Raw genomic sequence first — 14,778 nt, 5'->3', positions numbered from 1 at the left:
ATTCATTCTATGTATTACAGTTGTCGAGAAAATCGATGAAATGTGAAAACACTGCTTTTTCGAGCATTTGTTTAATTTTAAAAATGTTATTGTAGATATATTCGAGATTTTGGTATAGTCGGGATTTTTATATATATATATATATGGATTATTTTTGTTGATAATTTAAATAAATAAATGAAACTTTTCGTAATAAATAATGCTAAATTCTAATTAGTAATAGAAATATGTGAAACTAAATTTGAACTACTTTCTTTTAATACGAATGAAGTCGGTTCCAAGTGAACATTTGACATGCAGCCACCTGTCAACGGAATCTCCTTTTTTTTTGGCCGAATGTTTTCGATTGTTGATTTTGTTTTTTCAGCACGGCCGAAATTTTGTTTACGTTTCCAATTTGGCGTTTTGATTTATTTTCACGTTAGGGGTAAAATGTGATTTTGGTTTCGTTCCGAATCCGAGGTTCGTTGTTGCAGTCGTCGCCAGCACCACTTTAGATGCCTCCTCTCATCGCAGTTCTCCAACAAAGTGAAAAATGGTTATGTTAAAATTGGAAGAGCAGGTAATAATAATAATGATAATAATCTTCGCGATTAATTTTAGGTTAAATGTCATCTCGGAAGAGAAAGAAGAGCCACCCCCATTGTTATTGTTAATATTTAATTGGGTTGTTTTCAATTGCAGCCTCCCCTGATCCAAGCAATCTTCTCAGGGGAAATTGATGATGTGAAGAATCTGCTGGATGGAAAGGTGGACGTCAATTACCAGGGTATTTATTCAATTGTTTTGATCTTCAACTTGACTTGATCCTGATTTATATTTAGATGCTGAAAAGAGGAGTCCTCTGCATGCGGCTGCATACAAAGGTGACACTGAATTGGCTGAATTATTATTGGAACAAGGAGCCAGGGTCAACACTAAAGATAGCCGGTGGTTGACCCCTCTGCATAGAGCGTGCGGAGTCAGTGCTGATGTGAGGATTGAAGAAAAATCATTATGAAATTGTAATTTTTGCAAATGATTTTAGGATACTGTTTCTTTGTTACTGAAACATGATGCTGACACATCGGCTAGGGACAGGCAATGGCAGACGCCTCTGCATATAGCTGCTGCAAATAACGCTGTTGAGTGTGTATCTCATCTGCTCGGGTGCATTAGTAGCATCAATGTCACGGATAGATCAGGAAGAACTGCGCTGCATCATGCAGCACTCAATGGTCACAATGATGTAGTGGAGCTGTTGATCTCGAAAGGGTGTATAGTGAATGCTTGTGATAAAAAGGACTGCATGCCTATTCATTGGGCAGCGCATTTAGGACATGTGGGCACGATGGAGCTTTTGATCAAAAACGGAGCTGATATAAACGTTTACGATAGGAATCAGTACACCCCGTTGCATGTAGCTGCTGCTAGCGGTAAGTTAATTCTTGTTAGATGCGAATTTAACTGATGCCGTTTAATTCTTAGGTATGGTATATGCTTGCCACCTGCTGATAAACTCGGGCGCTAATGTAGATTCAGCGAACGTGTTTGGTAACACCCCGCTGCACATAGCCTGTCTGAACGGGCATATCTCTGTTTGCGATGTTCTCCTTACGGCGAATGCAAATTTGGAAGCTGTGAACTATCGAGGGCAAACACCTCTGCACATTGCGGCCGCTAGCACCGATGGAATAGCGTGCATGAGCTTTCTGCTCGAGAATCATGTAGACGTGAACAAGCAGAGCCTCGACGGTCGAACGCCTCTGCACATGACTGCGATCCATGGTAGATTCACGAGAAGCAAAACCTTGATCGACCATGGTGCTGTGATCGACGTGGAGGATAAGAACGGTAATACGGCGCTTCACATTGCTGCTCAAAATGGTCACGATATTCTCACCGCAACTCTATTGGATTACGGAGCAGATCCCAATAAACGTGGGTAAGTTTCTTTAAAAATTCCTTTAACATCGATATATTGATTGAAATTAATAACATCTAGGTACGAGGGACGAACGCCGTTGCATCTATGTTGCCTTTCGGGATTTGTCGAGGTGGCTCGCAAGTTTATCCAAGCCAAGGTGGACTTGAACACGCAAGATAACACCGGGAAAACACCCACGCATTACGCTGCTTATAATGGGTAAATACATCCACATTATACTTGAAAACGTAATCACTTTCATTTATATCTCATTTCACTAGTTCGGTAGAGTGCCTGGATTTGTTGGTCAGCGAAGGTGCGAATTTCAAGTTGCAAGATAGTTTTGGACGCACAGCTTTGCACAACGCAGCCGCCAGGGGTCATTATAATTGTGTCTTTACGTTAGTCGGAATTGGAGCTCCTGTTAATGTACACGATTCTGAAGGATGTACCGCTTTACATCTTGCTGCTGCCTACGATTTGGAGGGTAGATGCGTTCAATACTTGCTGCAGCACAAATCTGATCCGAAATTGAGGGATAATAGAGGTTTTACGGCTGTTCATTACGCTGTTAACGGTTGCAACGAGCATGCTTTGCACAATCTTCTCGAAGCACTAGGCAAAATGTATCAATTCCATGGTCCAGACATGCCACCAAACACCCTGTTACATTTCGCTGTAAGTATTGTGTTCAGATTGTATTTTATAAAATTTTAATGTATACTTTAATTGTTGTTCAGGCTCGTAGAAGGGATTCCAATATCATGAGTTCCATCATGTCCTACTTTCCCGACACGAATATAAAAAACGCTACTGGCTGTACGCCTCTATTGATTGCTGCTCGTGAAGGAAACGCGGAATGCGTCCAAATGTTATTAAGATACGGCGCCAAGGTTGCAATTTGCGAAGATGTTTATGGTATGAGTCCCGTCCATTACGCTGCCAAAAATGGTCACAATCACTGCCTTGCTCTCCTCGTGGATAACACCGAGGATTCATCCATTATAGATAAACCGGACATGTGAGTATACTAGATCCAATAGACAGAAATTATTCTACTGGATTCTAATAATGTTATAATTCTATTATTTTCAGTTTCAACAGAACGGCCTTAATGTTAGCGGTTTCCAGTTCCTACACAGATTGTGTCTTAACTTTACTGAAGTCCAAATCGGATCCAAATATCGTAGATTCGGATAAACATTCATCTCTATTCCGAGCGGTAAGTTTTCATGTTAGTTAATTTAATATCAAATTAAATGTTATTTCTTATTAGATCGTAACCAATCAGAATTCCGTTGCGCAATTATTGATCACCAACGGGGCAACGATTTTAACCCCAGACATCAACGGTAAAACGGTCGTACATTTGGCGGCAGCTTGTGGAAATTTCTCGTGCCTTCAGACAATTCTTTATCACATTCAACCACACGAGGCTGCACTTTTTGACAATCACAAATTCAGCGCTTTGCACTGGGCCTGCTATTACGGTACGTTTATAAACATCTTATCAATATATTGCATTTCACTGATTTGTTTGTTTTTTTTTTTCAGGGAATGCCAGTTGCGTGGAGTATTTACTGCAGCGCGGCGTTTTCAAATCCGTGGATGGAAACATCTTTTCGCCAGCACATTGCGCAACTTTTGCCGGGTCCGAGCGTTGCTTGGAGATTTTGTATAAGAAATTCGGAAAGGATATTGTTAATCTGAAGGACGCAAGGCAAAGGACTCCGTTGCATATTGCTGCGCTGAACGGGCATTCCGATTGTGCTAGATATTTGCTGGAACAAGGAGCTGAAATCGACGAGAAAGACGAAAATGGACGTACTCCATTGATTGCCGCCTCTCAATACGGTCAAAGCGAAGTAATTGGTAATGTATAAGTAATTTCGTTTGTTTGTGAAGATAATTTATATTTTTCTTTCAGAACTTTTGATTACTTATAATCCTGATTTTAAGCAATGCGACAGTAATGGAAATACGGCGTTGCATTCGGCATGTTTGAAACATCACTGCGATGCAGCGTTCCTCCTTCTGAATCACATATCCGATGTGGAGATTGTGAACATGACGAATAAGGATCTGAAGACTCCGCTTCATCTTGCTGCTCGCAACGGTTTAATTCCAGTTACAAACGAGCTGATCGTGAAGGGATCGTCTGTGCTGGCCGTGGACTCCGAGGGTTTGACTCCGGCCCTGTGTTGCGCTCCGAACGCGTGCGTGGCCAAATGCCTAGCCATCATTTTGGCCAACCAACCTAACCATTCCATCATCAAAGGTAATTTAACATATCCCTATATCTATTAGGAAACCCGAACAACCTACAACCTTCAACCCTCAATCTATTCCTATAGTTTCCATCCCTGAAAAACGCACACAAAACGCGCAGATGCAGACGAAAATGTCTATAATGCGAGATCCTCGGGAATTGCTCGACGTTATTTTCCGAGATCCGAACGTCGCGTCCCGCAAATCGCGCAGCCGTTTGAGGCCGAGCCAAAACGTCAGTGCACCTTGTCTGGCGCACAGGAGGAAATACTCGACGGGCGGAAACCTTGTCCTCATCGAAAACTACGATAACTCTGTTCACGAAAGACCACGGCGACAGCCTAACTACGGTTTAGGTTTGCACAGATCTTTTTCGGAAATTGCCTTGGCTCCAAAAGGCGAACGCGACAGCATCGAAAAGACAGCCGTCAACAAATTGATAACCGGTTACAAGAACGTCGCTAAGAAAATGGAAGCCCTGACGAAAATATACGACGTCACATACGAAGATATAAACAGCATTTACTTGCATCAACAGGCAATGCAGAACAAGCTGAAAGGTGCGATGGAAAAGAGCTCGGAAAGTATAACGCAAAAACCACAGTTGCCGAATGTTCACATTCAAGGTAAATTATATAATCATATACGTCTTTGATCGAATCATTTTTCATAAATCTAATTGCTTCCATGCGAAGAAGACGGTGATTTTGATGGGTACACATCTAAGGATGATTCAGAATCTTCTCGTCGTCGATTTTACTTGATGAAGAAGTTGGGTTTGTTAACGCACGATCAAGATAAATCTCCTATAAAGACTGAAAGTATTGTCATTGCACCAATTGAAATAGAAAATGTGGAGAGCAAATGCGAAACTGCATCAAATGATAACACATCTTCAACTACTGTTCTAGCGGACGATGAAAACATAAAACATTTCCTCGAAGAGGAATCCGCTGTTAGAGAAGAAACAACGCTCGTTGGAGAAGAAATGAATCCGGATAATAGTAAAGAAGATACTGATGAATGCATAAGTGATATTGCATTGGATGTAGAAAATGATCTCGAATTGGATAGTATTAAAAGTGAAGAGGAAATAACGAACGAAGGAGAGGAGATACAGCGTGATGAAGTGAAATTGGAAGAAGTCGTTGAGAGTTTTTCGAATCTGGATATAAATGAAAATAGAGAAGAAACGAATTCTCAGTTGGAAATTGAAACAGAATCTACAGTGGATAATGATAGTGCAATTGATAGTCAAGAATCGCCGGTTTTTAGAGATTGTTCTCTGGAGGAAATTAGAATTGTATCGAACGATGAAGGTACAAATTCAATTTATAAATAATATAGTGACTTGACGATCACAGTTCGATATATTTAATATTGGAATTCTGATCTTGTTACGTTACTTTTTAATAGACTGAAGGATTGTGTTTGATACCAATAATATGTATATTCTGTTAAGTATCGCAAAATGCTGCCGGTGAGAGTCGGGAGGCGAAGAAGTGTGAATACTTTACGGTGAACTTTAACGAAGACGTTCCGATGACGAAGGCAGCTGAGAATATCGGCGATTGCAGCGGATCCGAGGAGGATTGCAGCGATTCTAGAATATGGGAGGAAGAAGAAGAAGAGGAGATTTCGAAGAGGGATTCTGGTGGTAAAGGGAAACGCAGAGGGCGCAGAAGCGACGAGAATAAATGTTCGTTATCCTAAATGAACCCCTAACAAAATCAATCAAACAAACAAACAAGAAAAGCCTTAGTCGAGAAAATTACTGTGTTTTACTTTCTGTTTGCAGTACCAAACTCAAATCCACCGCAGACAGCTGATGGTTTTGATTACGGTAGAAGCACCAATCACGTGGCGGAGACGTGCAACGACGAGGGCAACAGTAGCGATAACGAATATTTTTAACGGCCTGCAGGTTTCTGCCTCTTGTGTTCACTAGGAAAATGATTCAATGCAATACTCAATTTTTTTTGTTTGGTTTATTTTTGGTGATGGGAAATCCTGCTCCTCCGCCCTCTCACAATTAATACTTCCGCGCATTTAAATATCTAAAATCTCCTCCTAAATACGCGATTCCTTTATTAATGCAATTACTCGATAATCGACAAGTCACTACTTGCAAGTACCGAGACATCTACTTTTTTTTTTTAAATATTTATATACCTGCAATTTGTCTACAAATTTTTTTTTTCAAAAATTTGGAAGAAACACGCAACGCCTAGCAAAAATGGGGAGAGGCCTACTGTATAAACATTATTTTACTTAAACGACTGACGTATAAAATAAAACATGTACATTTAACACAATCAATTTCATTGTATTGGTGTAGGTGGTAGTAATTATTTGGACGAGGAAAGATATTCGAAAAATTTGCTAGAGAGATGCAATTTGTTGAAGAAAATCCTAGTCAATATCAATACGAATCTCCGAATATGCACATATGTATGTATACAGGTAGTTCTTCGTTATGATTTTCTAATTTCCATCAATTATGCCGAGGAACGCGACTAATTAGAACTGTTTCAAAAATTTTAGTTAGGTTTTAAATTTGATACTTTGCTTTATTGCAATTTCGTTTCGTGACTCGAGAACCAATCGAACAAAAAAAAGTTAACTATTTGCAAAGCACAGTGAAATTGTTGTAAATATAAAGGAATTCTTGCGAAATTTAATCGAATTTGCATATAACTGAAATAATATAATAAGCGAATGTTTATCAAGTTTTTTTCCTCCTTTTGATATATATTTACATATATATATACTTAATCATTAATTTTTTTTTATATAAATATTTTATTTGATACAAAATGAAAATGTTAAAAAGAATGAATAAAGATCTTAGAAACAAAAATGCTTACTTTCTTTTTTTTAACATCGTTCGAAGACTTTGTAGAGCGAGGGAAGACAGGCTAATTGTACAATGGAACCGTTACCTCTGAACTTATTCGATGGGCAGAAGTAATCTTTGATGGCGGGATAAAGGATGTGCGTGTGGACGTGTTCCCAGTTCTCGTCCGGGTACATCTTCCCATAAAACCTGCTCATCTCACGAGCGAAGTTTCCGAAGCATTCCTCCTCCTTGTCCCATTCCACTTCGGCCGCAATTCGCAGTATCAGCATCGGCAGACCGGATAGATTAGGCAGATACTTATCTGCGAATTGGAGGAAAAACGTTAGAAGAAAGACAAGATCTCTTCGTTAATTACCTATCAATATGGGTATCGTGAGCAGGTTCCCGCAATCGTCGATTTCCATCGCGAAGAATTCGCTCAACACTTTAGCTTTGGATTGCAATATCGAGACAGCGGATTCAGCGAGCACAGCTTTTTCACCGTCGATCTCGTGCCAACCCGTTTCAGGTAGATCCAGTGCGATCATCGCCAATTCGTAAATGGAGAGCGGCGTTTCGAACCTGTACACGTCGAAATTGTGGAAGTGAAAAATGAGGAACTCGAAGCACAGCTCCTGCATAACCATCTCGGTGTTGCACAGGAACAGTTTGTTGCCGTGCTGGAACAGACTCAGTTTTGGACTTATGCAGCCCACGAAGAAATGATTAGCGAAGACTTCGCGCAGAACGTCGTCGCATACATTCTCCAGCTCCGTCTGCAGCAAGATTATGCTCATTAAATTGTCCGGGATTCTAAAAAAGTACATGATTAATTATGAGGAACGATTATTTTAAGGAACGCACAGTCTCTTGTTGAAACTGCTCAGGCTGTTTTCGTCTAGCTTTCTGGTTGGACCCGGCGCCGACACCAAGTTCATGAAACCTTCCCCTCGATACTGGGCCACTTGTCTCATCACTGGTTGGTTACTATCAGCTGCAGCGACGCTCTGATTGGCCGTATTAACGGAAGTGCTCGTCGATGGTCCGAAGAATGCTTCCAATTTTTGTTCTTTATGATCCGTGCGTACCATGGTCTTATCGTGCGCCGTTGTATTATTAATCGAACTGTTTCCGTTACTATTCTCGACGACTGAGGCACCCGGCAGCAAAGTCTTGTCGTTACAAAAGAAAATAAACAAAACTTTATACGAAATTATCAATTTACCTGTGCGTAAAATACGCGCGAATTATTCGATCCCAAAAGCTTGGCACTGATCGCCTCCGTAACGATCTCAACAATTTTCTCTTCGTCCAGTAGATGAACCTCGTGCTTCGTCGGATGGACGTTAACATCCACATTCCTCGGTTCCACCTGCATGCTCAAATACAGAAATGGATGCATACTTTTAGGCAGATACATGCTGTAAACGTCGTCGATGCTTTTCCTCAGATTGGGCACCATCACCAGACGATCGTTAATGAAAATAATGAATTCCATATTCTTCACCGAATAATTCACGTTCGATATGTGTCCTTTTATACTGAACTTGAATGATCTATTTTCCATCTCGAATTCGAGTAATTCCCTTGAACAAAATAGTTAATTGATCATAGAATAATGATGATATTAATAACTACTTGGCAACTGTGTTTCCATAATGAATCCTTATATTGTCGATTGATGTCGAGTTCGGTTGCGTCACAATATTGTTGTTTTCGCCGTGCTTCTTCAAACTGAATCCAACTTGTGGATTGTTTATAGAATATTTCCCAATCAAATCTGAGATTATCGTGTACTCGGCCTGCGGACTATTCAAGGTGTTCTTTCGCAACGGCATATTATAGAAGATATCTTCTACTGAGATTAGAGTTCCTTGATTACCAGCGATCGGTTTGATATCACCTACAAGTACTCCATCCAAGTAAGCTGCTTTGTAAGCGCACTGCTCTGTTGATGTTTTCGATGTTATTGTCAGATGGGCCACATGGCTGATGCTGGCCAGAGCTTCACCCCGAAACCCAAAAGTTGACATGGTGGAGAGATCATCGTAGGTGCGTAATTTCGAGGTGGTGAATCTTTCACAGAGTATTGGAAAGTCTTCCTTCCTAATGCCACATCCATTATCCTGTATCTAATTTTTATTTATTGAGATGAATCATTAAATAATTGCAAATTATACCTGCAGTAACTTTATGCCACCGTTAACCACTGTTATTTGGATCCTAGTCGCTTTGGCGTCAATGCTGAAAACGGAAATCAGATGTTATTTAAAAGATGATTTACGGGTTGCATACGAACCTGTTTTCCAGCATTTCCTTCAACGCGTTTCCCGGCCTCTGGAGGATTTCTCCGGCCGCGATCCGGTTGATCACGTTATCGTCCAACTTCAAAATGCTGCGAGGTTCCATCACCGCTCCAATATTCTAACAAATAAATTCGCGCGCGACAATCTTAACCTTTTCACATCCCATACACCTTTCCAAATAATACGTCAATTCCGTCAAAGACTTCTTACAATCCTATTTCTATTTACTTTAGTTTTTTTACAGCTTTCATTTATTCACTATTTCTTTATAAATATTCACCTCATTGAGAGTGGGAATCTCTTTGGAAACTGATTATCAACAAACCCCAGTTTCGTACAGCACCGTACTTTATTTATTTTTTTTTGACGAGGAATTTCGCGCGCGCAATGTTTAACCTTTGTACTATGCAAACATTTAACTTTACAAATCGAAGCTAACCGATTCGAAAATCATCTTATTTCCTATTGCAATCGGCTGCATTCGCTACTGTTAAAAGGAATCAAGTGATCGGGGACATCGGCCAACTAAGATATCATTTCTTCGAGTTACTGGTTTTGCAGAGATCACGACCTGATACACACCAATTTCTTAATGTTGTAGACTGTTATAATCCTACCGATATGTGACTGGCAAACGACGTCGACCCAGGACCCAGTTAATTATAGAGGAATTTCCAGATGGAAGCTCATTATTGACAAAATTGCAATTCTTGATGATGACCCAGACAGAACCACCTTCCTAAACCCATGTTCCTTCTTCCCAGAACTGCCCACGAACCCTAAAGAGTCCAAGTCATGGACAGTCCCAGTCTTAGCTAGTCCAAGTTAGACTCATAAAAACCCTAGTAACAAACATAGCAATTGGAATCTAGACATAGAAGTTATTAATAATCTTATAGTGAATCTTATAGCATTCCTTAAAAACTCCTATAGGACTTCACAACTACACAATTAAGGAATATTTCACAGTGTCCAGAGTCATTTGAATCCCGGGACACGACATATTCTCTCTATTAGTTCATAAGCAACTTCTTTGTATTACTTTTTGCATAAATAAAAACTAAGTTAAAGCTAAGAAAAGAATAATACACATCTAAAATAACATATGCTTGTTATTGGCAATAAGCGTTGTTAGGGCGTGGCTAAATGTATAATGGCTCCTCCTCCCGGTAGGAGGTGTTCTATTCTGAGTCCACCCCTCTATAATAGAGTGGAGTTGTACAACTTACAGTGTCAATATCATATTAAGCATAAAACTTATAGTTAACAACTTACACTGCAAGGCAAGAACTGCTAATTCTATATTGCTCTGATGAGGACAGTCTACGCGACCGTCGAGAATATCATGCTTCAGTTGCAAGAAAAACTGGTATCTAGTCAATTCCTCTCTCAAATTGTTTGGATCCGATAGGTAAAACTTGACTTTCAGCCTTAAGGTGTAAGGTGGACCGACTACGAACAGGAATTAAAACGCGATTCTTAAACTGCGAAAATCTTAACTCACTTTTGATTTGCTTCTTGATGGATTTCGTCGGATCAACCAATGCTTCACGTGATTAACGTCGGTGTACTGCAAACCAAAGTAGTCTTTCTCTATCAGGTCCAAGGAATAAAATACTTGCTCATACAAATCCCTGGCCTCTGCTTTTTTCTGCAAATTTAAACACCAGCAAAATAAGTCTGCACAAATGATTTCTACTTCCTAATTGCAAAATAAACAATCCAATTTGCTGCAAATATGGTGTCGTGTCCCGGGATTAAGAAATCCTTGGACACCGTGGATTATCTCGTAGTTATGTCGTTGCGGAGTCTTGGAGGGTTTTATGAATATTAAATGCAATATTCTTAATTTAGTTTTATTGTATACATCGTAGTTTTATTGAGAAGTCAACTAAACAATAGTTGATCTCAGGTATTATTAACTAAGAGTTACATTCTGCTCTTAAGTTAGATTTACGAAGCAAGTGCTCTTCACTGGACTCTCCAAGTAATGTTACATTAACTCCTAGACTTGACTTCTCCATTCGGCCCCTTAGGTAAGACTTACCCTCAGCCTGACTTCAGACTCTTTGACTTTTAGACTTTCTTCCAGACTGACTTTGTATTACATAAACATCCTATTTTATAGTAGGGAATTTACATAGTGGGAGTACAATATTTGGAAGGGAAAGATAGGAAAGCTAGGTACTTTCCCTAATTCGTAAGTCATTAGGCAGATGTACATATTAAAGGGTCATTATAGATTGGACCTTCGAGTTTGTTCACAACATGGTGATTAAGAACAGTCGTTACACAATGATTAGTTATGGGATCTTCCTAAATGGTATATGTTCTAAGTCTTAATGACTTACATAAATAAACATGTATAAAATAATAAGGGCTAACATAATATAAACAATACCGGTTATACATAACAATGGACTATATTCATTGTAATTGTGATTAATTTAAAACTCTTTTTCTTTTATAATTTTAAATTCTAATGAAATATTAAAAATTTGTAAAGGATTAGAATTGAGTTCACATGGGATTTAAAAAGTGTGTCTTACCCAAGGTATTATCATTATCAATCAGAATAGAAAAGCAGTGAATAAATACAGACAACGAAAAAAATATTCAACATTTATATAAAGTTTTCACGAGCTCTTATCACAGTGTAAGAAGGCCTTGGATAGGTAAATAAAAAAGTGTTGAAAAGATTATGATAACAAAGCTGTCCTTAAGAGGACTTCTATAGAGAATTTTCTGAGTGAATCGTCTACTTATGAGCACGTTTGTGGAAACACTGGTACTTTCACATTCAAAGAAAATGTGATTTGCAAATTTGATTATTTTGATAGAGGTTTTCGAACTTCCCTATATAATTAATCATTATTAGCAAGATTGGCAAAAATACGGAAACTTTAGTAAATAATTGTATAAATCATAATATTCTCTACTAAATAAATATAAAACGTAAGCTTTTTTTCATCTCCTCCTTTTCGATTGCTGCTGCAACGATGTATATTTCAAATCTATCACTTTCTACCTGTCCCATTTCGAAGAAAAATGATGATGGTGCAGGTAGAAACAGCGACATCTGACAATGAAAGTTTTTTTTTGTCTTCTTCTCCGTAAAAGAAGTGGCGCCATCGCAAGCGCATGATAACAACACCAACACTACTGAGCACAAGAGAAGCAAACTGGAAGGTTTCAGTTGGTTTCAGTGGTGCAGTGCGTGCAGTGGGTTTGCTCATGGTTGTTTGTGCGAAGTGTTCGAATTTGATTTGTTTAGTATTGTTTGCTTCTGTTTGTTGCTAAATGGTGTGCGGAAAACAGGGCCGGACTGAGCCGAATCAGCGAAATTGAAGACTTTTGCAACGAAAAAAAACGATTTACTAATTACTTTGTCTATGCAATATGTAATGATGTGTTTATAATAAATAGTTGATTGAGAAGAAGCGGTTGTTTCTATGGCGCCGCGCAATTCTTGAAGCCGACCCTGGTGAAAAATGTTCCGGTTCTTGAGCGGTCGCAAGGTTCGTGCAGCAGATAACGGTCCGAAGGGAAACACTGGCAGCAAGCATCACCAGAAGGTCAAGCATGTCCAGAACAAGAATCTCGTCCAGTGCAGGGTCGTTTTACTCGATGGCACCGATCTCTCGGTCGAACTCTCTGTAAGCATCTTTCATCTGCTGATCAAGAGACAGAGAAAAAAAACAAAGCATAAAATCCATCCATCATCTGTTGATGTGGGTGGGTGTGCTCAGAAAAAAACAAATTCCATGGGTGTCTGGTTACAATCACCAACACTAAATCCAATATCTTAATGAAAACTCGCATCATGATTAACACATAATCATTGTAAATGTTTTCACATTTACATCATCAATTCAAATGCAATGCAATTCATGGGAATTATTATATAAGTTTCTTTTCCTAACAATAGGTGAAAATACCTTGGGAAAGACACACTTTTTAAATCCCATGTGAACTCGATTCCAATCCTTTACAAATTTTTAATATTTCATTAGAATTAGAGCTATAAAAGAAAGAGAGTTTTAAATTAATCACAATTACAATGAATATAGTCCATATTTGCAGCAAAATTGGATTTTGCAATTAGGAAGTAGAAATTAAGTTTAGATTTGTGCAGACTTATTTTGCTGGTGTTTAAATTTGCAGAAAAAAGCAGAGGCCAGGGATTTGTATGAGCAAGTATTTTATTCCTTGGACCTGATAGAGAAAGACTACTTTGGTTTGCAGTACACCGACGTTAATCACGTGAAGCATTGGTTAGATCCGACGAAATCCATCAAGAAGCAAATCAAAAGTGAGTTAAGATCTTCGCAGTTTAAGAATAGCGTTTTAATTCCTTTTCGTAGTCGGTCCACCTTACACCTTAAGGCTGAAAGTCAAGTTTTACCTATCGGATCCAAACAATTTGAGAGAGGAATTGACGAGATATCAGTTTTTCTTGCAACTGAAGCACGATATTCTCGACGGTCGCGTGGACTGTCCTCATCAGACCAATATAGAATTAGCAGCGCTTGCCTTGCAGTGTAAGTTGTTAACTATGAGTTGATTCGACTGAGGTTTTATATGTAAATAATCTTATTTTGTAGCGGAATGGGGAGATTATGATGAGTCTCATCATACAGCAGCTGCGGTGTCCGAATTTCGTTTTGTTCCCAATCAATCTGAAGAGATGGAAATCGAGATCTTGGAGGAGTTCAAGACGTTGCGGGGTTTGACGCCCGTTCAAGCAGAGTTCGGTTTCTTGAACAAAATCAAGAGGATGGAGATGTACGGTGTCGATATGCACATAGTGCTTGTAAATAAACTCGAAGGAAGGAAGGAAAACGCACGACGCTCTTGTAATGTACGTGTTTTTCAGGCGAAAGACGGCATGGAGTACAGATTGGGTCTTACACCAACGGGAATTCTGGTGTTCGAGAACGGGCAGAAGATTGGACTTTTCTCGTGGCCGAAGATCGGAAAATTAAACTTCAAAAAGAAGAAATTGACGCTGGTTGTTGTCGAGGATGATGACGCTGGACGGCAGGAGGAGCACACTTTCGTCTTCAGGTCAGTGATTTGAATGAATGAATGAATTAATTTCGAATTGCGATAATTAGAAAATAATGAAGGAGTAAGAAAGCGGACATTCATCACATACGTGATTCATCTACTTCCGCTTGTGCTCGGAAGAACCGTAAGATTCAGTATTGTAGTCTATGCAGCGACAAACGGAAGAAGTGTAGTGTACAATATGAATTTCAATTGTACATTTCTTTGAACACGCATCATCGGACACAGCTGTCTGCAACAGTGGTTTCCAAACTTGAAGTTACTACGCCTCCCAATATTACAGCAATATGGATAAGAGCACAGGAATGTATCTATACTTGCTGGATTCCCTAAACATTCAGTTTTCATATGCATATATTGGATTCATTCTATCTATTATAGTTATCGAG

The 14,778-nt window shown here is 39.2% G+C and overlaps 5 protein-coding genes across 7 annotated transcripts; 3 read left to right on the top strand and 2 right to left on the bottom strand.

Moving 5' to 3' along the window:
* Nucleotides 1-250: 250 nt before the first annotated feature.
* LOC108563342 (serine/threonine-protein phosphatase 6 regulatory ankyrin repeat subunit A-like) lies at nt 251-10,113 on the top strand. Of its 2 annotated transcripts, none has more exons than XM_017921991.1 (13): nt 251-562; nt 685-769; nt 825-973; nt 1,028-1,415; nt 1,468-1,924; nt 1,985-2,125; nt 2,188-2,584; nt 2,647-2,927; nt 3,002-3,128; nt 3,183-3,396; nt 3,461-3,778; nt 3,834-4,184; nt 9,921-10,113. In XM_017921991.1, the coding sequence occupies exons 1-13, from the start codon at nt 536-538 to the stop codon at nt 9,944-9,946; spliced, it is 2,961 nt and encodes a 986-aa protein (XP_017777480.1). In that variant the 5' UTR covers nt 251-535; the 3' UTR covers nt 9,947-10,113. The 2 variants fall into 2 exon arrangements, with proteins under 2 accessions (XP_017777480.1, XP_017777479.1); XM_017921990.1 differs by lacking the exon at nt 9,921-10,113 and adding an exon at nt 5,973-6,371 and having other exon boundaries at nt 253-562.
* On the top strand, nt 4,718-5,966 carry LOC108563344. Its single transcript, XM_017921994.1, has 2 exons — nt 4,718-5,493; nt 5,637-5,966. Exons 1-2 carry the CDS (start codon nt 4,938-4,940, stop codon nt 5,885-5,887), a joined length of 807 nt encoding a protein of 268 aa, XP_017777483.1. The 5' UTR covers nt 4,718-4,937; the 3' UTR covers nt 5,888-5,966.
* LOC108563343 (DNA mismatch repair protein Mlh1) lies at nt 7,009-9,914 on the bottom strand. 2 transcript variants are annotated; one of them, XM_017921992.1, is made up of 7 exons: nt 9,313-9,914; nt 9,194-9,257; nt 8,652-9,145; nt 8,239-8,599; nt 7,878-8,185; nt 7,390-7,826; nt 7,009-7,335 (listed from the first exon to the last, which is right to left on the bottom strand). In XM_017921992.1, the coding sequence occupies exons 1-7, from the start codon at nt 9,420-9,422 to the stop codon at nt 7,052-7,054; spliced, it is 2,058 nt and encodes a 685-aa protein (XP_017777481.1). In that variant the 5' UTR covers nt 9,423-9,914; the 3' UTR covers nt 7,009-7,051. The 2 variants fall into 2 exon arrangements, with proteins under 2 accessions (XP_017777481.1, XP_017777482.1); XM_017921993.1 differs by having other exon boundaries at nt 8,652-9,139.
* Nucleotides 10,114-10,454: 341 nt separating the features above from the next.
* Nucleotides 10,455-11,343, bottom strand: LOC108563339 (band 4.1-like protein 5). Its single transcript, XM_017921988.1, has 3 exons — nt 11,277-11,343; nt 10,824-10,865; nt 10,455-10,771 (listed from the first exon to the last, which is right to left on the bottom strand). The coding sequence occupies exons 1-3, from the start codon at nt 11,341-11,343 to the stop codon at nt 10,545-10,547; spliced, it is 336 nt and encodes a 111-aa protein (XP_017777477.1). The 3' UTR covers nt 10,455-10,544.
* Nucleotides 11,344-12,437: 1,094 nt separating this feature from the next.
* LOC108563341 (band 4.1-like protein 5) lies at nt 12,438-14,632 on the top strand. Its single transcript, XM_017921989.1, has 5 exons — nt 12,438-12,975; nt 13,484-13,631; nt 13,684-13,860; nt 13,924-14,132; nt 14,196-14,632. The coding sequence occupies exons 1-5, from the start codon at nt 12,811-12,813 to the stop codon at nt 14,397-14,399; spliced, it is 903 nt and encodes a 300-aa protein (XP_017777478.1). The 5' UTR covers nt 12,438-12,810; the 3' UTR covers nt 14,400-14,632.
* Nucleotides 14,633-14,778: the final 146 nt, after the last annotated feature.

Source organism: Nicrophorus vespilloides, unplaced genomic scaffold (assembly GCF_001412225.1).
Source record: "Nicrophorus vespilloides isolate i.1.1-1 unplaced genomic scaffold, Nicve_v1.0, whole genome shotgun sequence".
Classification (NCBI taxonomy): domain Eukaryota; kingdom Metazoa; phylum Arthropoda; class Insecta; order Coleoptera; family Silphidae; genus Nicrophorus; species Nicrophorus vespilloides.
Note: the sequence above shows the minus strand (reverse complement) of the source record. Positions and strands in the feature narration are given on the sequence as shown.

Bases quoted from the DNA above. Each gene is read 5' to 3' on its own strand.
- LOC108563342 (XM_017921990.1), top strand. From the start codon at position 536: ATGGTTATGTTAAAATTGGAAGAGCAG. The intron at 974-1,027 runs GTGAGGATTGAA...AAATGATTTTAG, and splicing joins CGTGCGGAGTCAGTGCTGAT to GATACTGTTTCTTTGTTACT. The intron at 2,928-3,001 runs GTGAGTATACTA...TATTATTTTCAG, and splicing joins ATTATAGATAAACCGGACAT to TTTCAACAGAACGGCCTTAA.
- LOC108563344 (XM_017921994.1), top strand. From the start codon at position 4,938: ATGAAGAAGTTGGGTTTGTTAACGCACGATCAAGATAAATCTCCTATA. The intron at 5,494-5,636 runs GTACAAATTCAA...TATTCTGTTAAG, and splicing joins AATTGTATCGAACGATGAAG to TATCGCAAAATGCTGCCGGT.
- LOC108563343 (XM_017921992.1), bottom strand. From the start codon at position 9,422: ATGGAACCTCGCAGCATTTTGAAGTTGGACGATAACGTGATCAACCGG. The intron at 9,258-9,312 runs GTTCGTATGCAA...TTCCGTTTTCAG, and splicing joins AAGGAAATGCTGGAAAACAG to CATTGACGCCAAAGCGACTA. The intron at 8,600-8,651 runs GTAGTTATTAAT...ATTTTGTTCAAG, and splicing joins TATGGAAACACAGTTGCCAA to GGAATTACTCGAATTCGAGA.
- LOC108563339 (XM_017921988.1), bottom strand. From the start codon at position 11,343: ATGGAGAAGTCAAGTCTAGGAGTTAATGTAACATTACTTGGAGAGTCC. The intron at 10,866-11,276 runs GTAAATCTAACT...AATCACGTGAAG, and splicing joins CAGTGAAGAGCACTTGCTTC to CATTGGTTGATCCGACGAAA. The intron at 10,772-10,823 runs GTGAGTTAAGAT...TCCTGTTCGTAG, and splicing joins CATCAAGAAGCAAATCAAAA to TCGGTCCACCTTACACCTTA.
- LOC108563341 (XM_017921989.1), top strand. From the start codon at position 12,811: ATGTTCCGGTTCTTGAGCGGTCGCAAGGTTCGTGCAGCAGATAACGGT. The intron at 12,976-13,483 runs GTAAGCATCTTT...TTAAATTTGCAG, and splicing joins ATCTCTCGGTCGAACTCTCT to AAAAAAGCAGAGGCCAGGGA. The intron at 13,861-13,923 runs GTAAGTTGTTAA...CTTATTTTGTAG, and splicing joins AGCAGCGCTTGCCTTGCAGT to CGGAATGGGGAGATTATGAT.